The following is a 23,675-nucleotide window of genomic DNA, read 5'->3' as shown; positions in this document are numbered from 1 at the left end:
GCGGTGAGAGGTTTTGGGAGGTGCCAGTTTGGAACATGCAGTGTCCAGAATGTCAAGGTAATTACTAGAGGCCAATGATGGATCCTGTTCCGTAATATTAATGCCCTCTGTCAGCATAGATGTAAGCTGATCAGTATCAATGTTTTTCCAGTCTCGTGTTGTAATAGGGGGAGATGGTCCACTTTGAGCTGGCAAGGATTTGGTTTTAATGGAAAAACAGATTGCTAAATGATCTGTCCAAATGAGGGGAATGGGAGGGGAAATTAAAATGTCAGGATTGTTGGTAAATATTCCATCAAGGGTGTGACCTGCTATATGGGTAGGATGGTTGACAATTTGATGAAGTCCTACTGTCGAAAGATCACTAATAAGGGCATTCGTGTTATTGTCGCTTAGGGATTCTAAAAGAAAATTAAAGTCTCCTAAAATGGTACAATGAGGAGCTCCAGCTGTAACTCCAATTAGATTAGATTATTGAGACAGTTAAAAAAGCTAGGTCTAGGACCTGGAGGGCGGTAGAGTAAAGTGCCTGTAAAAGACTGGTTGCCTGAAAGGCTAATAGAGAAGGAAAATGCTTCACAATCTCTGTAGTTGAGGTCTGTAATTTTTACTGTGTAGAGATTTCTGTAGATGATGGCTATACCACCACCCTTCTTTTTGGTTCTATCCAATCTGTGAACGCAATAGTTTTCAGGAAGGGCTGCTTTAAAGTCAGGGCCAGACGAGTTATCACCCCATGTTTCGGTAATAAACAATAAGTCAAGGTTATGTGACACAGTAAACTCTAGAATGTCGAGTTTGTGTTTTGGAAGTGAACGAACGTTTATTAAAGCAGCTAGAACCTGCTTATTGGTATTGGTAGGGGGGGTCTGATTAGTACAGGCGGGACATTTGAATGGACCTATCAGCGGATTCATATAGGTAAGTTGAGGTAAAGAGTGCGGTGAGTTAGCTAAAGGATTAAGTGCTAGTAGTTGAGAGGAGGTATATTTGATTGAAGTAGGGGGAAATGGGCCAGGGGGGTGGCCCTGGGCCCGGTCTCGGCGCGGACGGGCGCAGACGGGCTTGCCTTAGGCGCGCCTTTGGCGCGCAAACGGCGCGCCCGCTGCGCGTCTGGTAAATTCACATGATTTATAGAGGAGGAGACAATGAGGGGAGGCGTGGCCACCAGTAGTGGGCGTGGCCTGGGGAATCCCAGGGAATGGCGTCAAGGAGATAGATTGTATACCGCGGCAGCGATAAATCTGCTGCGCCGGAAGTAGACGGTGAGTGCAAAATACAAAATATAAGTGCCCAGGGAGTACGATTCAAAGGTTTAAAAGCACAATATAGGATACAATTCCTAAAATCTGCCAGCGATCGGTCTCCCGGCTTCCGCCTCAGGAGATGCCTGTGTCAGGGTCGCGCTTGTAGTCAGCGCTATATGTAGTGATGGCGGTGGAGGGGCGTGGCCACCAGTAGTGGGCGTGGCCTGGGGAATCCCAGGGAATGGCGTCAAGGAGATAGATTGTATACCGGGCAGCGATAAATCCGCTGCGCGGGAAGTAGACGGTGAGTGCACAATACAAAATATAAGTGCCCAGGGAGAACGATTCAAAGGTTTAAAAGCACAATATAGGATACAATTCTTAAAATCTGCCAGCGATCGGTCTCCCGGCTTCCGCCTCTGTTTCTTTTTTGATGATAAATATGGACCGCATTATTTGTCAGTTGATGTGTTCAACAATGAAGAAATTGTGGTTGTGTCCACTCATACATTATGAGATGATACAATACTTCTCACTGTAGGGTTTTTTCTTTCTTCCATTGCAGTATCAGTGAGGGTATAACAAACTGGGACATAATTGGCTACATCTATTTAAATAAAAATGTAAATGTTCGTTTGTTCAAAATCACAAATCTCCGAAAGTTCTTCACCAATTGCTTTGAAATTTTGACACAACATTGGATTCGAAGGAGGGGGGGGGGGTTATATACACAACGTTGGATTCCAATAAGCGTGTGTCGAATACACGCTTGTTTTTAATTGAAAGCCTGAACAGACACATACAAATGTCAATGTTCCTTTTTTCAAAATCTTAAATCTCTGAAAGTTCTTCACCGATTGATTTGAAATTTGTACACAACGTTGGATTTGATTAAGGGCGTGTTTATATATACACAACGTGGGATTAGAATACGTGTGTGTCCAATACGGGCGTGTTTTTAATCGAAAGGCTGAACAGACCCTATTGTTTTGGTCACTGCGCAAAAACTACAAGGGTCGCATAGAGACAATAGTCGACATATATTAGGATGGACAGTTGGTGTCAGGATGGCAGACCGGGAAGTGGTTGGAGGGAGGGGGGAGGAGTTGGTTCACTTTGCAACATTAAGAAAGGACGCATAGAGACAATAGTCTACATATATTAGGATGGATAGTTGGTATCAGGTTGGCAGACCGGGAAGTGGGTGGAGTTGGTCCACTTTTCAACATTAGCGCGTGTTTATATATACACATCGTTCAATTTGAATTCGCGCGTGTCCAATTTGCGCGTGTTTTTAATCAAAAGGCGAACAGACCCTATTGATTTGGTTGCTGCGCAACAACTACAAGAGACGCATAGAGACAATAGTCTACATATATTAGGATGGACAGTTGGTGTCAGGATGGCAGACCGGGAAGTGGGTGGAGGGAGGGGGGAGGAGTTGGTTCACTTTGTAACATTAAGAAAGGACGCAAAGAGACAATAGTCTACATTTATTAGGATGAACAATTGGTGTCAGGATGGCAGACCGGGAAGTGGGTGGAGGGAGCGGGGAGGAGTTGGTTCACTTTGCAACATTAGCGCATGTTTATATATACACAACGTGACAATAGCCACAAAAACATATTGTGTGCCCACAAGCATTGTAAAATTAAACATATTAGAAACGTGCGCTTACTCTTTTCTTTCTCTTCCATTTAACCAGACTGAGCCACAGCAACGCGTGGCAGGGTACAGCTAGTGTGAGAAGAAGAAACTACCACCATGTGCACATGCCCCAAGATCCAGACATAAACATAGAGATGGACATTACGTCATACCTGACAAACTTATTTGTTGGTATATTGAATAGCTCAGTTTTCCTTACCAATGAGTAAGCCATTCCCATATCTGCATTTCTGGAACCTCTCATTGATGGGACTGTGGCGGAAGATGTATGCATCATGTGCACTTCTTGGAAATTTTGCAAGGACACTGATAAACATTCCATGAAAGTCCACTATTGCCTGGATATTTATTGAGTAACTGTGCTTACGGTTTCTGTACAGGTTCGATGTGGTTGCAAGAGGCTCAAACTGCACATGTGTGCAATCAATGACAACAAGCACATGAAGGAAACCAGCCATGTTGTAGAAGCCTTGCTTGGTATCCAATTGGTGTTGGGTATTTTTTGGGAAAAGAAGCTACGGGCTATTATTATTATTATTATTATTATTATTATTATTATTATTATTATTTAAGATTGTATAGCACAACAGTTACCTACACAGGGTTTCCTGGCACTTATGCCAAGTGGGGTGCATCTAGAGTCAACTCGCTAAAACAACCAGGTGTTCAGCTGTTTCCGAAATGCAGTGAATGAAGTACATCTTCCCAGTGTGGGCGGTAAATCATTCCAAAGTTTAGGACCCAGGTAAGCAAAAGACCAGCCGCCCATATGGGTCCGTTTAACTCTTGGGACCGAACATAGGGCGAGATCACTGGATCGTCAGACATGAGCAGTTTGGTAAGATCTCACCATATCATGAAGGTATTGATGGCCGGTTCCTGATCTGGCTCTATGCAGAAAGCACAAAGCTCTAAATGGAATCCTTTTCTCGACCTTAAGATAGAGCAGCTCCTGCAAAAGAGAGGAAACTGATGCCCTTTTAGGAAGCATGTTCAGCAGCTTGGCTGCTGAATTTTGTATCACTTACATCCTTCCAATAGAGGCTTTGTTAATTCCTAAATAAAGGAAGACCTGCCTAGACAGAATGAGGGTCTGAAGTATCATACTTTTGGCTGATTATGGAAGAATCCAAAGGATTTTATGCCGCCATGTCAACATGGCAAAGCAGGTGGCAGCCACTTTTGCAACCTGGGGCTTTATGGACAACTTATCATCCAAAAGGAAGCCAACAGGGAAGGCACCCAGGTTTATAGGCCAATGTTGAGGACCCCATAAGGGCAGGTTTTTTTGCCATTTAATTTCAGAGAGTTCTATTCATCCATATGGCGACATGATTCAGGCAGGCATTCAGAGCCTCAGAATTATGGTCCGTAGTGGACAATAGTGAAAAAATAATTTGCGTTGTCTGCATTGGAAAACATGGTCAGGCCAAAACGTTCAACCAAACCCACCAAAGGGCATATGTAGGTATTAAATAAGGCCAGACTCAATGCTGAGCCCTGGGGAACCCCAAAAGTAAGGGGGACACAGGTGGAAGCCACATTCTCAGAGGATACCTGGAAGGATCGCTCACTCAAAAAAGATGTCATACATGATACGGCTTTATTTTGTATACTCAGGCTGGCCAGTCTTTTCAGCAAAGTTACATGTGACACAGTATCAAAAGCAGCACTGAGGTCTAATAAAATCAATGCTGCTGTCTCGCCCTCATCTAGGAGCCGTTTGAGGTGTTCTGCGACTCCTATAGGGTGGATTACGTACAGTGACCCACTCTAAACCCTGACTGTGACAGGTGGAGTAGTATGGGTTATGAGTTTTATGATGGCTTCCATCCCAGATGGAAGAAAGGCAGAACATGCTACTTGTGAAATGCCTGCACATCTGACCGCTATGACTTGGAAGGATCCTGAGGTCAACATGAGTAGCACAGACATCAATTTTACATGTGCATTGGTCCTTGCAGTTGCTTGCTGTAGGTTTGGTACTATCTACTCCAGCAAATTGATGATGAACTCTCTCTTCAGTCTGATAAACTGTATGACCTCCTCCCTAAGGTGAATGAGTGATATGCGCTGACGGAAAACACGCTCCTTCCTCCTTCGCTGTCTACATGATTATCTCCTAGCTACTCCCAGTTACAATATTGCAACCTGCATGGCATAGTTGAGCTTGTCAGAGAGTACTGTGATGTTGACATTTTTATCCTACTGCCACTGCGTCATTTCCTATGCATGAGTTGCTGATGCGCAGCAATTCTGATACATTTCTATCATTGCGTTGCGCTACTCCACAATGCGTAATGCAGTGATATACTGGAAAATACTACTGCCTTACAGTTGTGTTGGATTTTGCATAGGAATGCCTACATTGCATATATAAAGTCCTGCATGATGCAGCTTGATTAGAAAGGTTGAGTACGCTGGTGGGGGCCCTACAGTTAGTGTGCCGTGGTCAATATGAGGTAAAGCTATTCAGCCTGGCTTACCTGCTTGCCTATTTTGGGGCCCTGCGTGTTTCAGAGTTGGTGGTAGCCTCTAAACAGGGTGAAGGTGGATTAGGATTGGGGGATGTCTTGTCAGGTGAGGGGGTGGTCCATATAAGAATCCGGCGGTCAAAATGACCCGAGTAGGAGAGGCACATGGGTGAGGCTGTATGCGGCTCATCAGGTAGCATATTGTCCCGTACAGTTGATGAAGGAATACCTTACAGTACGACCAGCAGTAGCCTCAACAAGGCTTCTAGTACACAAGGAGGGGGTGCCATTGACAAGATATCAGTTTACTCAGGTGTGTAGGAAGGCATTAACATATCTAGGGGAGGATTCCAGACAGTTTAGCTCCCATTCCTTCCGCATTGGGGCAGCCACCACAGCAGCAGCAATGGGATTACCGGCTGAGGTAACCAAAAAAGTGGGTCGGTGGCAGTCTGAATGTTTTCAACGGTATGTCCGGCCGAGTCTCGTGTGAGGGGAGGAATGTTGCCCAGGGTACCTATCAGTCAGGCTCTTTATACCGATTCTTTCTCTTACAGTTGTTTCCGGGAATTCCTTGATTTGCAGTGCGGAGCAGCAGTTGCGCGGGTCCAATTTGGAGGCAGCACAAGGGGCTGCCGGGTTGGCACATCACTGGCTTGGGGTGCGGGGGCTACGATTTCAGGATCTTTTCAACCGACTGCACCAAGGAATTGACTACGAAGAGGTGCCTCGCCCAGTCATTTTAGTTATACACGTGGGCGGGGATGACATGTTGCTGCTAGGCAGACAGGAGGTGCGGGAGGGTTTGTTTTCAGTCCTGGCTAGGATTAGGCAATTTTTACCTAGTACCTTGTTATTGTGGTCAGAGGTGATACCGAGGATGGAGTGGCTTGGTGGGTCGGTGGGTCGTCAGCAAAGGCTATTAATAACTCTGTGCGGAAATTGAACTCTTCAATACATAAACTCTTACGTGGCTCTTCTATGGGTACAATTCAGCACAAGTTATTACATCTGGCGAGACGAGAGTTGTTCCAGCACAATGGAAAGCATATGTCGGCAAAAGGAATAGAGATTTTCATTCAGACAGTGTTGGGGGCTATCCCAGAGCACAGTCAGCGGGGGGAGGGCGTGTGCGCCGGGGAGCTTCTCACCCTGTGGCGGAGCACTGACAGTTAACAAAGAGGCATGCTCAACAAGGGAGGTTGAGCGATTGGATAGACCCCCAATACAGGGAAGGATGGAAGCGTGCAGTGGAGTGGCGGGGAGAGGGACCGGCCTGCCGGTGGTCCTCAACTCTACTGCCGTAACACTTCATTGAAGTACTGAGTTGATGCTTGGGAGGCTGCCTGGGTTCAGGTACCTCGGAGGGCCGGTGCATTATGCGGTGCCCTCGATTTCAAGTAAGATAACTGTTAATTGTACCACGTTGTGGCCTGCTGGCACAATGTGCACAGCAGAGGATTCTAGACTATGAACAAATTGATGCTGTGTCACCTGAGACTGCAATTCTAATTTCATTGTGCATTTGATATGTGTATACCCGAAGGTTTAGCCATTGGTCAGGTACCTCTGAGGCCTTAGGTGGTGCCCTAGTTCAGGTAATGCAATTGTTACTGTTAGCTCGTTGTGGCCTGCCGGCATAATGTGCGCAGTTGAGTGTTCCAGAGCATGGCCAGCTTAATGATATGCTGAAATGTAATATATATATTTTACCATATTAGTGTTTTGACATATGAATATCACTAAAGTGTGAAGCATGTATATCTTCCATTTACCAAGTAGTATGCCCATATTCATGTAGTGGTTATGTGGAATTAACCGGTTTGATGTTAATAAAATCTACGCCCTGGACAATATAACCACATTATGAGATTTCATGGGCATGATAGGGAGGTGGGGTGAGAAGGATGTTGCCAGTGGTAGTGGTGGAGAGATGTGAGTGTCACATTGTGCGCACACTATGCATAATTGGGCCATTGAGCCGCTTCATAAATATGACTTACTGCTTGCGCACATTGTGTGGCGCAAGGCTGATGCAAACCCATGATAAATACACCCTAACTACCTTATTCTTATGTTATGGGAGTATACTATGACATTTATACTACAGTTATTGTTTATCAAGAAGTGCCCCATATCAATCACCTGCTGCAATTATACTGCAGGCCTGTATTTAGTCTTGTAGAGTAACCTTGCAAGCCAACGCACAGTGGTTCTGACTGTTGCCCTTGGGTAATTCTCACACTGCTTGCTTGCTTTCCATGCCACCTTGTGCCCTGTCTGGTTAACATGCCACCTCGCCAGGCAAAAAGCACTTCTTTCTTAAGTAATTTTCCTTCATATGAATGTTATGAAAATTGTTTCTTCAGTGGCGGTTTTACCATTTGGGCGGTGGGGCGTTGCCCCACTAATAATTATCGGGCAATTTATTCGAGCGGCGCGTTAATAAAAGTTTTATAAATTAACGCGCCGCTCGAATAAATTACCCGATAATTATTGCCCTGCACCTGCGGCCGTGCGTGGTGTCAAGCTGAAGCTTCACTCGTCGTCATCATGTACTTTTTGAGTCTGACAGTGGGTGGCGCTGGACTGGAGAACACCGGCACAGTGCGCACTGCGCATGTGGTGTCTGCCCGACTTCCTTTGAGCAGCTAGTAAAGTAAATGGTTTGGGAAAAGCAAGCACTGCAGAGTACGGGGTTCGTGTTTGCAACGCTCCCCAGTGCTTAAAAAATGAGCGGCGTTTTTTTCGTGCTCAGTCGAATCCTGATGCTGCTCTCTTTAGAGAGCAGTTCTCCTCTAAAGAGAGCAGCATCAGGATTGGCTACTGTGTGTACTGTACTCTAGTGTCCCAGTACAGTACAGACTTACTCGTCTTCACGGTCTAGTGTCTCACCGCGGGGGTGGGACATCTAACACATGGTGGGGCAAGCAATGCCCAATCACTGTAGTGGCTTAGTGTTAAGCCATTCAGTGATTGGGCATTTCTAGGTGCTGGGCAAATCGGGCCGGCCCAAGGACAGTTGTGTCACTCAGACCCTCCTTCCCTTCTTCCTCCTTGTGGTGTCCTGAGTCCTCGTGGTCGACTCGTGCGTCTGGTGACTGTCTGAGGCCTCTCACTTCACCTAGTGTAGTCGCCGTCGTCGAGTCTGTGGAGCGTTCAGAGACAGATCACAGATTCTAATCCTGGACCTGTGTGCACTGTGCAGGTATGGACCTGAAAAATAAAATAATGTTAAACTTAAGTTGACGGTGTTTGGCCGCCTTGGCATGATACGGTGGGTTGGAGCCCCAGAGGTGGCCGCAGTAGGTTTTGTTGGAAGAACTGTCATTGGAGGCAAAAACAGTTGGCTTCCTTAGTTACTTTTGAGGCCCCGCCAGTTTGGCTGTGTCCTCAGGAGTGATCAATGTTAGTTTTACTATTCCCTTTTTATGCGTGAAATCGTGTTGGCACAAAGGCAGTGTAATTGTGTCTCGAAAGTTTCGTACGTATGAATTCTGAGTGCTTGAAATTTAAACAGCCGCTGCCGCGCCGCACGTAATTACCTAGAGAATATAACCCTTTTTATAGTTAGTCATAATTCAACCGTGGATATTTTAATGCCTATCACAGTCGCTCGCTACTCTTTTGTTATTTAGTAAGACAAAAAAAAATGCGTGCTTGTTGCTATCCCACACCACAGTTGTCACAGGAACTAAAGAAGAGGACTTATTTTTAAAAGGGTCACTAGTCACATAAGTGTGTTGTGTTTTTTGTATAGCACAAATCCATCCAAAAAGGATGCACAGCATTGTATAGGATCAAAAGCAAAGATACAGAGGCATATTTCCCCAAAAATGTCAGAGTGCGAAACTGTGCCAAATTCAGCAGTGTCGCGCTCTGACATTTTTAAAACGCATTTTTTGCTTGAGACCTCTGCCTTCATGATGGAAACCAACGAAATACAATCATATTAATGTCTCTGTTTTGTATAATGAGCGCGTGCCCATGAATTAAAGGAGATGCAGTCTATCATTAAAGGAAGTATTTATCTTAGTATACACTTAGGGGCCGATTAGGATGGAGGATTTTCCGCCTCCTCCGGGCCGGCGGAAGCCACCTCCGGCCCGGAGGAGGCGGAAAATCCTCTGCGGACTCACCAAAGACCCACCGCCGCATTACGATGGCTGGTGGGTCTTGGTTTCTGTCCGCTGCTTTTCCGCCGCGGTCGGATTACAACCGCGGCGGAAAAGCTCTCATTTGGCTGGCAGTGTCTATCAGACACCGCCAGCCAAATTAGGAAGCATTAGTAAACATGCTTTTCCGCGGCGGTTTTTCCGCCGTGGAAAAGCATGTGTACTTTTGATTTTGGGGGCCCGTTGCGGGCCCCCAGGGTGTTGGCGGGTGGGGGGTGCACATGGGGGGTACCTATGGTACCCCCCAGCATTTACATGCACAATGCGGCAGGCACCGCGCGGTGCCTGCCGCTTTGTGCATGTAAATGTAAAACATGCACTTTTAACATTGCGGCGGGTGCTGCTTGAAGCAGCACCCGCCGCAATGTTAAATATCCAGGATGTGACCGCCAGGGTGGCGGTCACATCCTAATCGCACATGAGGGAACGCCGCAGCCCCTGCGGACGTTCCCTCATACTCTGGGGTCGCGGACGGACTCAAGTCCGTCCGCGATCCTAATCGACCCCTTAGTGTTGAATAAAGCTGCACGTGCAGGTCTCCTCTTTTATTTTTTGTTTCATTTGGCTGAACATCACTGTCATTCACGGGGGTGGGATCTCTGCACACAAATGCCTTAGGACGGCAGAGCAAATGACGTGACCTGGCCTCATTTTCTTTAGGCACATTATGGAGGGGTTCGTCTTAGCAGCAGACAGTGCACATTGACGGTAACCTCTTTGATTGTAAAACGTTCCTTTTTCAGCTGTTCTTGGATGTCATCAATATTTTTCATGAAAAGATAATGCTCTTGAATTTGTACATTTATCACATCGCTATCAAAATTTTCAAAGCAATGCCCTCCCGAGGCGGTAATACAGTAGTCAACCTGGAGTTTCCAGAGAAATAAGGACTGGATATACATTTAATATTTAGTACGATAGTCACTAATTAGGTTAAATGCATTTTATAGCAACAAAGATCAAGTGGACTCCTGTGGGATGAAAGGGACATTTTGATTTATGTATGGTAAGCTAGACAGAAAATCTGTATCGTTTTATTAATTTCCAGTGTTTCTGTGCAAGTGTAGAGATATTTCATTTAATTTCTTGCAGCTCAACCATCGGCGTATTTATCACTGTCTGCGCAAGCCCTTTTCACTCGGCGATACTCGGATGTTTGTCACTGCGCTGCTGCCATAAATTATCGTCTGGTTAGGTACTGGCAGTGTAGTATTTAAACTGTCGCTGCGAGCCTTCTTCCCGCAGTCTTTCCTGCTAAGTGACGTATGGCTGGGTGATCTTTCAGGTTTTTTTTACATTAAACCATATGTGGCAAGTCTTGTTATGTTGCCTTTTATAGCCTTTTGCAAATGTGCCGCAAAGTCAGGGGTCTTGGCAGAGAAGGTCTGACACTGGAAAGTCTCACAGGCTGACTTCACATTGCCCCCCTGTGTAATTTAATGGCACTTTTAACCTCCCAAGTGCTAACAGATGTCCGAGCGTGTGCTCTCATAGACCATTTTGGTCACATGCATTAATCAGTTGCTTGGACTCCCACTGATTTCTGTGCATTGTGGTTGTATTTGGTTTCGCGGTCTGCCTAAACAATCAAATACAATTAACAACAACTCAAGCTAAGGTAACTTTCCTCTGAAATGCTTGCTTTTGGTGTCTGGTGTGGTCAGTTTCAGCTGCGTGGCAATAAGGGCATGGTAGGTAGTTTTATGAAAACATGAAGCATTTTTGTTAATGTACTCTAGGTTATGTTAATTTTGTTATAATAAATTAAGTTATGACTTATCATGTAGCACTTACCACAACTCCTCTGCTTCTAATCTATGTAGCTAAACTTGCACCTGATCAGTTCACTGAGCTCAAAAGGGTAGAAGGATGAGTTGGCCATGCAGAGATTCGAATATATGACCTGCATGCCACCACATTTCTCAGTGGTGAGTGTTTAACTCTCTGGGCCATCCCGGCCAGCCATTTACATGGCCTCTCGGCGCTATCTGAGGAACCTCCCGCATGGTGACGAGTTGTGCATCGCAGGCAGGGATGTAAGCCATCATCTAAGATGTTGTAGTTTTGTCTTTTAGTATTTCCTAGGACCGGTTTCTGGCATTTCAGCCAGGCTTGCTTGAATCCAGTGACAAAGTGAGCAAGGGACTCACGTCTGAGCATACCCTGCCAACTTATATGTAAATTGATACTTGTATAGCGCACTACTCACCCGCAAGGGTCTCAAGGCGCTTGTACGAATACCGCTGTGGAACCCATCCTGGCTTTCCCTGTGAGGCGCCCACTCCTGGGCACCCCCAAGGTGGAGGCCAGGCATCCTTAGCGTTGTGGGGGCCGTTGTGGAGATTAAGCAAGCTATTGCCCAGAGTTGCAGAGTGGGACTCCATGATTGGAATAGGCACCGAGGCGAGAATTATCAGGTCCGTGGAATTTTTTGAGCCCAAGACCCGCCGAGGCGGGGAATTGAACCCTGGTCCCGGGCCAGACCTCTGCATCAGGGTCTGCCGCTCTAACCAACTTATGGCGAACAAAGCGGTACAAAAGGGGGTGGTGTTGGACGGAGCATCTGAACAAATCAAACACTCACACCCAGTCATCGTATTTGGGTTTAATCCATCATCGTTCTTTAGCCCACTCTGCCACCCCAGTTCAGACATGGCCATATGCAAATCAGTCTGACCCTGTGCCTAATGAAAACAGTCCAGCCCGAACTGCCAAGCCATGTCTTTCCTGGACCGGAATCAAGCCATGCCTTCCGTCCATCATCACCCCCTTTTGTACCGGATCTTGTGGATAGTCACTGGCAATGTAGACTTAAAAGTTAGACGATAATAATTTTAATGATCGCATTCAAAAAGAGTAATATCATAAGAGTAAGTATGATGTTACTTGTTGTATCCTATATCTGGATGCAATGACAAAAACAACAACATACCAGTTTTGAGTCTTCCTTTGAATTTGTATTTGTTGCATATTTTCCATAGTGCATGTATTGTTTCAAAGGAAGATTAATTTTCACTGGAGAAGATTTTACCTCTATAATTTATAGATCAACCGCTAACTACGTGCTACAGGGGGGGCTCATTTTGCGTTACACCACTGTACATGCCTGCCCATATTTTACAGTTTGAATGCTTTTGTTAAAAGTCTGTGTGTTTGGTTGACACAACTACATTTTTTTGTATTTGCTTTTCAGCATTTGGTAAAGCCTCAGGCTGCCGAACTAATTTTTGGGCAAATCAAGCAAAGAAGAAGAGACGCCAACCTCCTTTTCTGCTACAACGCAGCAAACAACCCCAGTGTTTAAGGTAAGGAAACTGCTGCTATATTTTACATTCTAGTAGTCAAGGGCTATGTAAGTTGTGTACATGGTGGGTGGCGTCAAAAAGCAGTGTTCAGTCTTCTTTTGAATTTGTATTTCTTGCATATTTTCCATAGTGCATGTATTGTTTCAAAGGTAGATTAATTTTCACTGGAGAAGATTTTACCTCTATAGTTTATAGATCAACCGCTAACTACATGCTACAGGGGGGGCTCATTTTGCGTTACACCACTGTACATGCCTGCCCATATTTTACAGTTTGAATGCTTTTGTTAAAAGTCTGTGTGTTTGGTTGACACAACTACATTTTGTTGTATTTGCTTTTCAGCATTTGGTAAAGCCTCAGGCTGCCGAACTAATTTTTGGGCAAATCAAGCAAAGAAGAAGAGACGCCAACCTCCTTTTCCGCTACAACACAGCCAACAACCCCAGTGTTTAAGGTAAGGAAACTGCTGCTATATTTTACATTCTAGTAGTCAAGGGCTATGTAAGTTGTGTACATGGTGGGTGGCGTCAAATACCAGTGTTCAGTCTTCTTTTGAATTTGTATTTCTTGCATATTTTCCATAGTGCATGTATTGTTTCAAAGGTAGATTAATTTTCACTGGAGAAGATTTTACCTCTATAGTTTATAGATCAACCGCTAACTACGTGCTACAGGGGGGGCTCATTTTGCGTTACACCACTGTACATGCCTGCCCATATTTTACAGTTTGAATGCTTTTGTTAAAAGTCTGTGTGTTTGGTTGACACAACTACATTTTGTTGTATTTGCTTTTCAGCATTTGGTAAAGCCTCAGGCTGCCGAACGAATTTTTGGGCAAATCAAGCAAAGAAGAAGAGACGCCAACCTCCTTTTCCGCTACAACACAGCCAACAACCCCAGTGTTTAAGGTAAGGAAACTGCTGCTATATTTTACATTCTAGTAGTCAAGGGCTATGTAAGTTGTGTACATGGTGGGTGGCGTCAAATACCAGTGTTCAGTCTTCTTTTGAATTTGTATTTCTTGCATATTTTCCATAGTGCATGTATTGTTTCAAAGGTAGATTAATTTTCACTGGAGAAGATTTTACCTCTATAGTTTATAGATCAACCGCTAACTACGTGCTACAGGGGGGGCTCATTTTGCGTTACACCACTGTACATGCCTGCCCATATTTTACAGTTTGAATGCTTTTGTTAAAAGTCTGTGTGTTTGGTTGACACAACTACATTTTGTTGTATTTGCTTTTCAGCATTTGGTAAAGCCTCAGGCTGCCGAACTAATTTTTGGGCAAATCAAGCAAAGAAGAAGAGACGCCAACCTCCTTTTCCGCTACAACACAGCCAACAACCCCAGTGTTTAAGGTAAGGAAACTGCTGCTATATTTTACATTCTAGTAGTCAAGGGCTATGTAAGTTGTGTACATGGTGGGTGGCGTCAAATACCAGTGTTCAGTCTTCTTTTGAATTTGTATTTCTTGCATATTTTCCATAGTGCATGTATTGTTTCAAAGGTAGATTAATTTTCACTGGAGAAGATTTTACCTCTATAGTTTATAGATCAACCGCTAACTACGTGCTACAGGGGGGGCTCATTTTGCGTTACACCACTGTACATGCCTGCCCATATTTTACAGTTTGAATGCTTTTGTTAAAAGTCTGTGTGTTTGGTTGACACAACTACATTTTGTTGTATTTGCTTTTCAGCATTTGGTAAAGCCTCAGGCTGCCGAACTAATTTTTGGGCAAATCAAGCAAAGAAGAAGAGACGCCAACCTCCTTTTCCGCTACAACACAGCCAACAACCCCAGTGTTTAAGGTAAGGAAACTGCTGCTATATTTTACATTCTAGTAGTCAAGGGCTATGTAAGTTGTGTACATGGTGGGTGGCGTCAAATACCAGTGTTCAGTCTTCTTTTGAATTTGTATTTCTTGCATATTTTCCATAGTGCATGTATTGTTTCAAAGGTAGATTAATTTTCACTGGAGAAGATTTTACCTCTATAGTTTATAGATCAACCGCTAACTACGTGCTACAGGGGGGGCTCATTTTGCGTTTGTCCTCCTGGTTCCAGTGTCCGTTTTCCTAATGGCATGTCTATGACTGTGACATGTTCATCTCCAGACTACAGAGCTTATGCCAGCTTGCCCACGTGAACCTTCTAAAAGTCCACATGGCCTACAAAAACAATGCTAAGGCAGGCTTAACCACTTTCCAGGAGTGTGATCTGAGTCCCTTAATAATTCAGATGATCGTCGTCTGCATATAGACTACACATAGGAACCAAAAGTGTGCCCCCTAGACTGTACTGGTCAATGGAAGGAATTGCATTAGCCCACTTAGTAAAATTCAAGTGTATTGTTCTAAGAAGGTGAAACCTGATGTATAACCCAAATGTAATGTGCAGTGTACAGGGTCAAGTCTTTGTGGATCACTTAAGCCAAGGGTCTCCAACTTTTTCTGTAATAAGAGGCACTTATGATCAAAGAAATGCATCGTGATGTGATCACTAAGGGGTGCTTCAGCACATTCTGCAAGGGAGGGGGCTCATTTTGCGTTACACCACTGTACATGCCTGCCCATATTTTACAGTTTGAATGCTTTTGTTAAAAGTCTGTGTGTTTGGTTGACACAACTACATTTTGTTGTATTTGCTTTTCAGCATTTGGTAAAGCCTCAGGCTGCCGAACTAATTTTTGGGCAAATCAAGCAAAGAAGAAGAGACGCCAACCTCCTTTTCTGCTACAACACAGCCAACAACCCCAGTGTTTAAGGTAAGGAAACTGCTGCTATATTTTACATTCTAGTAGTCAAGGGCTATGTAAGTTGTGTACATGGTGGGTGGCGTCTAAATACATGCACCAAACCTCATACGTTGTACTTTGATTATTGACAGGTAACACTAACATTGGTAACACCATGAATACAGTAGAGCATCTATTTGCAAAGCCGTTCCTTGGACTGAAACGTGAAGACAAACTAATTGTAAAACAATTAGGACCTCACCGGCCAGACCTAAACCTACAACAACGTTCCCTAGACAGAGGGAAGCCTTACACACGTTCTTTCACAAACACCTGGTACAAAAAAGTTGATTGGCTTACAGGATGTCCTTCAACAAATACTCTGTTCTGCTTCCCCTGCCTGCTGTTTGGTGGTGAAACTCCTTGGACCAAAAAAGGAGTGAAAGACTTAAAACATTTGTCAGATAAAGTAAAGAGGCATGCACACACGAAAACACATATGGAAAATCTGACAAGACTGGGAATGTTGGGAGATAAACCGATTGAAGCCCACTTAAGCGAGGCCTACCAAACAAATATACGGAAGCACAATGAAGCAGTTGATAGGAATAGACACGTGCTGTCAAAAATCATTGACTGCATTCGTTTCTGTGGTGATTTTGAACTGGCTTTACGAGGGCATGATGAATCGGAAGGCTCTGCAAATCCTGGTATATTCTTAGGGCTTGTGGACTTAATAGCAAGCATAGACCATGTATTCGAAGCACATCTATCAACTGCTACAGTCTTCAAGGGCACCTCGAAAATCATACAAAATGAACTGCTTGAGTGCATGCTAGAGATTGTAAAAAGCACTATCGTACAACAGCTGAAAAACACAGACTTTGTGGCTATTCAGGCTGATGACACCACTGATGTGGCCACAAATACACAGTCAGTATTGGTCTTTCGGTACCTAGACAGTGACAACAAAGTTGTGGAACGCTTCTATGGATTCACCCATTTAAAAGACGCTTGTGCAGAAAGCATTTCTTCAGTTATTCTACAGGAACTAAACTTCATTTTTCCAGAGCAGCATCAAAAACAAAAACTGATTGCACAAAGCTACGATGGTGCTGCAGTAATGAGTGGAACCTCCGGTGGAGTACAAAAAAAAATTAAAGATGTCTACCCTAATGCCCATTACGTGCACTGTTATGCCCACCAACTAAATCTGATTATGCAACAATCAGTAGGAAAGATCTCTGAGGCAAAGATATTCTTCCTGGATGTAGGAGGAATGGCAGCATTCTTCTCACGCTCCCCCAAAAGAACGGAGTTGCTTCATACCATTGTTAACAGAAGGATTCCAAAGGGAGGCCCAACTCGTTGGAATTTTCACATCCGTACAATCCGCCTAATATACCAATATAGGGTTGATCTTGAGAAATGTTTTGACACCATAGAAGCAAATCAAGACTTTGACTACAAAAGCCGGAATGAGGCCCGTGGCTTTGCTAGAACACTGCAAGACAGGGAGTTTCAGTTTTTGCTGTTTTTGTTTTTTCAAATAATGCTAAAAGTTGAAGCACTGTATGAAACGTTGCAAAAACGTGAAATAGATACTATCCATGTGGAAACATCTATCAACAGCTTTGTCACAAGCATAACGGAAATCAGAGAAGACGTTGACAATTTAGACAGCACACTGCCAAATGATTCTACTTTCTCTAACCGCAGAAAAGACATCAGCAGTCTAGTCCGAATTTCCAAAGAGATATGTGACACTATAATTATGCAGGCAAAGGAACGCTTTTCTTTTAAAAAGCATTTGGTGAGTGCCACATTACTAAAAAGTGATCTGTTTGCTAAACATGATATTTCCTTCCCTGAGCAAGCACTGAATACCGCTGTTGATGCTTACCCTATGCTCAACAAAGAGGATCTGAGAACAGAACTAACTGTACTGTATGGAATGCATGTATACCGGCAGGCCACTAATGCAATTAATTTGCTTGCTTTAATTCTGAACCTTAACATGCAAAACACACTAACAGAAACAGTGACTTTATTAAAAATACTCATCACCACACCGATGACAACAGCAGAGTCGGAACGTTCATTTTCCGCTTTGAACAGAATTAAAACATTCCTAAGAAACACCATGATACAGGACAGGCTGAATGCCTTAGCAATGCTTTCCATCGAGAGTGAGTTAGTTAAAAGAATACCAGACTTCAATGGTCAAGTCATTGAGAAGTTTGCTTCCATGAAAAACAGACGTGCGGATTTTCATTACAAAAAGTGAACACTATTTAAATGCTGCTAGTTGGCGTCCTGTTTATTTGTTTGTTATTAAAATACATCTGTGAGGTACTCAGCAATGCATTGTGTTTCAAAGTCTGTTATGAAGCTCTGTGGTTATGATGAAGAAGAATAAGCAGCTACCTATGTTATATGACACCACTTTATTAATGTAATAACTGCACTTTCACAATTGCTTTATTAACCTTCCTGCTTTCACAAATTTGCATGAAAATGCACCATTTGTCCACTCTTTTTTCAAAATTTTCGCGGGGGGAATTCCCCCCGAACCCTCCTTAAGGGGTTCGGGCTCGCTCGCTACGCTCGCTCGCTACGGTGCAGTACGACTTTCATTTTACGCCTCACCACTTTCAAATGTCACCAGCCGCCACTGTGTTTCTTGGTTATCAAATGCAGGTAACAGGATAAACCGAGAGCTTTTACATTTCACTGGACACATACTCAGACTGCATACAATGTTTAGTGCTTTCCTAGTGTTCACCCTTCCTTGAAAAACAAAGTGCTGAACAGGAGGCGGCGTAAGCGGATCTCATTAGAGGCAGTTGCAACCTCATCTTTGACCCACTCTTTGGAATCAGACTTCCATTTATCATACCAGCTCCTCAGAAAATGGAGGTACTGTGTCACGAGTTAAGGGCGCTATCTTGGAAAAGGTTCTGAGGGTTAACTGAGTGATACATTTGATCAGAGAGTACAGATGCTGCCATAGTGCCTGCCAATAGGTCAAAATATTTGCTCGGCTTGGCCCACCACTTTTAAATACCTCCAGCCGTCTCTAGTTCAAACACTGTCCGACGTTCTACGTGTGTGGACTCCACAAGAGGTCTCTTCGGCCAATGAGCCAGCAGTTTAGGCTGCAGCTGCCACACAGCAGAAAATAATAATTTTCCTTTACAGCTGAACACTGCCACCTGCTTGGGATTATCAGTGCAATGCATAGAACATGAGCAGGGTGCTATAAATATGTCATCTTTCAAAATGTTTGCTGAGACCCCCAAGACTTGTGAGAATGACCAAGCATTGCCAGACCAGAAGATTCTCATCCTGCCTTCTGCCTACAGTAACCCGCAGCACCAGGATTTTAATTTACCGCCATACTTTGTACTCTTTGATTGCTTCAGTTTTGCAGGAATAAATTACAGATGTCAAACCCAACAGCAGCTTAATTGGTACATGCTTTAATGTTATTGAAATATAGATGGAATTGAGAGGCATATGACGACCGAAAATAGCAATGTATTAAGTTATTTGTTGAACTTTCATGTATTTTGTCTGCATGAACCTTGGAAAACCTCTTCGTTTTATCTACCTAACTTCTCAACCTTTGAAATCCAGCAATGAAAAGGAGACCAGGACAGCCCAGTGGCGGCTTAATTACACAAGTAAATAACAACCTCCAAATGAAAGCTAAAAGCTTTCATTTTAAATCTCGCAGCAGCTTAATAGTCCAAATTGAAGATAAAGATAAAAATGGCTTTATAATTATGAATTTATATTTTCCTCTTTCCGTAGTTGCAAAAGCAGGTTGTTATGAGTCATTCCTCAATATTCTTGAAGAAATCATTGATAAATGTACTTGTAAAGTTTTTAATTTTGGCCAGTGACTTTAATCAGTCACTATTATACAAACCTGGTAATGAAGTAGCATCAGAAGCTCCCCGGACACAATATTTTGCATTCGACCTCCGACAATTCTAATCACTTATAGAAAACCAACGGAAATTAATAAGCAAACATCAAGTCGATTATCTGAGCTGGGGTTCAGGTCTGTAAATGGAAGATTCGATAAACACTGCTGTCACCGCACACCACCTCTCATTAGAACATCAAAGAAAGCAGCCCTACAAGAAAGGATCAACGCCTACACACTCAATAGTAAGGAATTTTCTGACGTGGTAAAAGAATTCCCCATGCCCAGCACAGAAACAACAGACATCCCACCCTCCCAAGACCTCTGCAACAACCTCTGCAAATTCTTCAACCACAAGATTAAGAAGATATACAACAGCTTATACAACTCAACACCCAAGACCCTCCCACCCCACCCCTAACCATCGCACCCACTGACACCAGACCCCAACAGACCCTACTAGGCTGGACTCCCCTCACCTCTGACGACAACCTCATGATCATGAAGAGCATCCACTCCGGGTCACTCTTGGACCCCTGCCCGCACCGCATCTTCAACAGAGTCTGCACCACCATTGCCCCCGAACTCTGCTGCACCATCAACTGCTCTGTCAAATCCACCACCTTCCTAAAAGGCTGGAAACACACAGAGATCAACCCCTTGCTGAAAAAACACATCTGTCAACCGGAAGGACCTCAAGAACTTCAGACCCATCTCTCTTCCCCTCTTCCCAGCCAAGTTTATCAAGAAGGCCATCAACGACCAAGGCAAAACTGCAGCCCTCATCCTCCTGGACCTCTCAGCCACATTCAATACCATTTCTCACCGCACCCAATGCACAAGACTCCATGATGCTGGCATCCACAACAAAGCACTAGAATGGATCCGCTCCTTCCTCACTGGCTAAACACAAAAAGTTAGACTAGCACTGTTCCACTCTGAACCCACAGAGATCAGCTGCAGAGGGCCTCAGGGCTCCTCCCTGAGCCCTACTCTTTTCAACATTCACATGGCCCTGCTAACAGCCATTGCCAAGCTTAACCACAGACTTAGCATTGTCTCCTACGCCGACGACGCCCTCTGATTCTTTCCCTTATCAACGAACCCACAGCCACTAAGAGCAACTTCCATGACAGGATAAAAGCTGTTGCCACCTGGATGAAATATAGCTATCTCAAGCTCAACTCAAAGAAGACTGAAGCCCTCTTCATGGTCTCCTCCCCCTCTACCTGGGACGGCTCCTGGTTGGCCACAGCACTTGGAAACCCCCCCACACCCACATCCTGTGCACGAAAACTCAGCATCATCCTGGACTCCTCACTCACTATGAGCCGCCAAATCAATGCCATCTCATCATCCTGTTTCCACACACTAAGCCTGCTCTGAAAGATCTTCAAGTGGATCCCCACTGAGTTTAGAAAGACGGTCACCCATGCACTCATCAGAAGCAGAATCGACTATGGCACTGCACACTATGGGCCTGATTCTGATGTGGTTAGGAAGGTCTCTTAACCTCAGTTGCTCCATCCGAATCGGATCAGGAACGTGTCTTTCCAACCGACTCAGAAAGCTTTCCGACCGACCGAGTATGATGCGAGTTAGGCATTAGGAATATCCCAATCCCAACCCGACGACATTTGGAATGAGCAAGCCGTATGGAGCAGAATCATACGTCTCTACGGGCCTCGTTTCCGAATGACCGAGTATGATGCTGCATTTGGATAGCCTTCTGAATCGTGCTGTTCAAATCAAATCCAAAAACCACAGTTGATGGACAGAATGCATAACAATGTCATACATTCACCCCAGTATAGAGATCTGGGCCTAAATCGATCGTTTTTTGCACTCCACACCACCCCAGTTCAGACATGGCCGTATGCAAATCAGTCTGACCCTGTGCCTCATGGGAACAGTCCAGTCCGAACTGCCAAGTCATGCCTTCCCTGGACCGGAAACAAGCTTCCCTGGACCGGTTTCTGGCATTCCAGCCGTCTTCAGCCCGGCTTGCTTGAATCCAGTGGTGTGGAGTGCATGGGACTCACGTCTGAGCATACCCATCCCACTCGGGGTGACAAATGCAAAAACCACAGTTGATGGACAGAATGCAGAACAATGTCATACATTCACCCCAGTACAGAGATCTGGGCCTAAAACCATCGTTTTTTTGCACTCCACACCACCCCAGTTCAGACATGGCCATATACAAATCAGTCTGACCCTGTGCCTCATGAAAACAGTCCAGCCCGAACTGCCAAGCCATGCCTTCCCTGGACCGGAAACAAGCTTCCAAGGACCGGTTTCTGGCATTCCAGCCGTCTTCAGCCCGGCTTGCTTGAATCCAGTGGTGTGGAGTGCATGGGACTCACGTCTGAGCATACCCATCCCACTCGGGGTGACAAATGCAAAAACCACAGTTGATGGACAGAATGCAGAACAATGTCATACATTCACCCCAGTACAGAGATCTGGGTCTAAATCCATCGTTTTTTTGCACTCCACATCACCCCAGTTCAGACATGGCCATATGCAAATCAGTCTGACCCAGTGCCTCATGGGAACAGTCCAGCCCAAACTGCCAAGCCATGCCTTCCCTGGATCGGAAACAAGCTTCCGAGGACCAGAACAATGTCATACATTCACCCCAGTACAGAGACCTGTACTGGGGTGAAAAAAACGATGGATTTGGGCCCAGATCTTTGTACTGGGGTGAATGTATGACATTGTTCTGCATTCTGTCCATCAACTGTGGTTTTTGCATTTGTCACCCCGAGTGGGATGGGTATGCTCAGACGTGAGTCCCATGCACTCCACACCACTGGATTCAAGCAAGCCGGGCTGAAGACGGCTGGAATGCCAGAAACCGGTTCTCGGAGGCTTGTTTCCGGTCCAGGGAAGGCATGGCTTGGCAGTTCGGGCTGGACTGTTCCCATGAGGCACAGGGTCAGACTGATTTGCATATGGCCATGTCTGAACTGGGGTGGTGTGGAGTGCAGAAAAACGATGGATTTGGGCCAAGATCTCTGTACTGGGGTGAATGTATGACATTGTTCTGCATTCTGTCCATCAACTGTGGTTTTTGCGTTCGAATCAAATCGGCAGTCGTAATCAGACTTTGGGGGCCTGTAGTGGGCCCCCCTGCACCCAGAGCCTTCCCAATTGGGCCCGTGGGACTACCCATCGGTCCCCCCTTAACAGCCATTCACAGTGTGGCAGGCACCAGGGGGTGCCTAACATAGGGCGCCCCATTTTTCCCAGTCACCCCTTTTTTCAATGGGAGCCTCTGCATTCGGTCTGAACAAAGGCTCGCATTGAAGTCAATAGCAGTCAAACCAAATGCCATCTGGAAGCATCCAGATGCATCGTACTCGGTCAGTTGGACTCTCATGATCTGTTTTGGTTGGAAGCCATTCTTAAACCCTTTTGGCCGGGAAGCGACTGCAGTAGAATTGGGCCCTATGCCGGCATCACCCAGAAACTCCTGAAGAAACTGCAGAACATTTAGAAAGCTTCCGCAAGACTTATCCTCAACATCCCCCACCGCAGCCACATCACCAGCCACCTGAGGGACCTCCACTGGCTCCCAGTCAGCAAAAGAGTCACTTTCAAGCTCCTTACCATTAAACATAGTGCTGACAATAACTCAGAAGGCAATCGATACACACCTAACATTACACTTATGTTACATAGATTACAGAACTGCACTTGACAAGGTAGACTGAAATCTCTTTTAGAATAAGTCTTCGGGCATCAACCAGTCACCTCTTCATTTTATCACACTATTCCACCAGGAAACATGGCTAAGAATGACGTTTTCCAGCCAAAACTCTCTTTCCCTGAAATGTTAACTCTGAACAGTTTAAAACAGGGTTGTATTCTAGCACCTCTCGTGTTCTCCTTGTATAGCTCAGATTTTTCTGAGCAGCTTAACCCAATATGGAGGCTGACACTGAAATTGGGGAAGCTACCTATCACTGATTTGACCTTTGCAGCTGACCTGCTAATATTTTCAAGGACTTCCAAAGGCCTACAACATCAACTAAGGAGATTATATAACTACACTCTACAAAATGGCCTTACAATCAACTGTTAAAAAAATAAAGTAATTATTTTTGGAAAGCTATGTGGTTAAA

The 23,675-nt window shown here is 44.8% G+C and overlaps 1 protein-coding gene and 2 long non-coding RNA genes across 3 annotated transcripts; all 3 read left to right on the top strand.

Annotated features, from left to right (window-relative positions):
- The first annotated feature begins 8,459 nt into the window (after positions 1 to 8,459).
- LOC147724519 (uncharacterized) lies at positions 8,460 to 13,317 on the top strand. Its single transcript, XR_015310099.1, has 3 exons — positions 8,460 to 8,597; positions 12,758 to 12,869; positions 13,212 to 13,317. It is a non-coding gene; the product is annotated as an uncharacterized LOC147724519 (long non-coding RNA).
- A 377-nt stretch (positions 13,318 to 13,694) lies between these two features.
- Positions 13,695 to 15,597, top strand: LOC147724518 (uncharacterized). Its single transcript, XR_015310098.1, has 4 exons — positions 13,695 to 13,777; positions 14,120 to 14,231; positions 14,574 to 14,685; positions 15,530 to 15,597. It is a non-coding gene; the product is annotated as an uncharacterized LOC147724518 (long non-coding RNA).
- On the top strand, positions 15,590 to 17,898 carry LOC147724517 (zinc finger MYM-type protein 1-like). Its single transcript, XM_086966615.1, has 3 exons — positions 15,590 to 15,641; positions 15,764 to 16,996; positions 17,174 to 17,898. Exons 2-3 carry the CDS (start codon positions 15,787 to 15,789, stop codon positions 17,896 to 17,898), a joined length of 1,935 nt encoding a protein of 644 aa, XP_086822741.1. The 5' UTR covers positions 15,590 to 15,641; positions 15,764 to 15,786.
- Positions 17,899 to 23,675: the final 5,777 nt, after the last annotated feature.

This window comes from Lissotriton vulgaris, chromosome 4_1, assembly GCF_964263255.1.
Source record: "Lissotriton vulgaris chromosome 4_1, aLisVul1.2, whole genome shotgun sequence".
Taxonomy (NCBI): Eukaryota; Metazoa; Chordata; class Amphibia; order Caudata; family Salamandridae; genus Lissotriton; species Lissotriton vulgaris.
This window is presented reverse-complemented; position numbering and strand designations above follow the sequence as displayed.

Excerpts from the sequence above, each read along its gene's own strand:
- LOC147724517 (XM_086966615.1), top strand. The coding sequence starts at position 15,787 with ATGAATACAGTAGAGCATCTATTTGCAAAGCCGTTCCTTGGACTGAAA. Across the intron at positions 16,997-17,173 it reads TCGTTGGAATTTTCACATCC|TTGAAGCACTGTATGAAACG; the intron begins GTACAATCCGCC and ends TAATGCTAAAAG.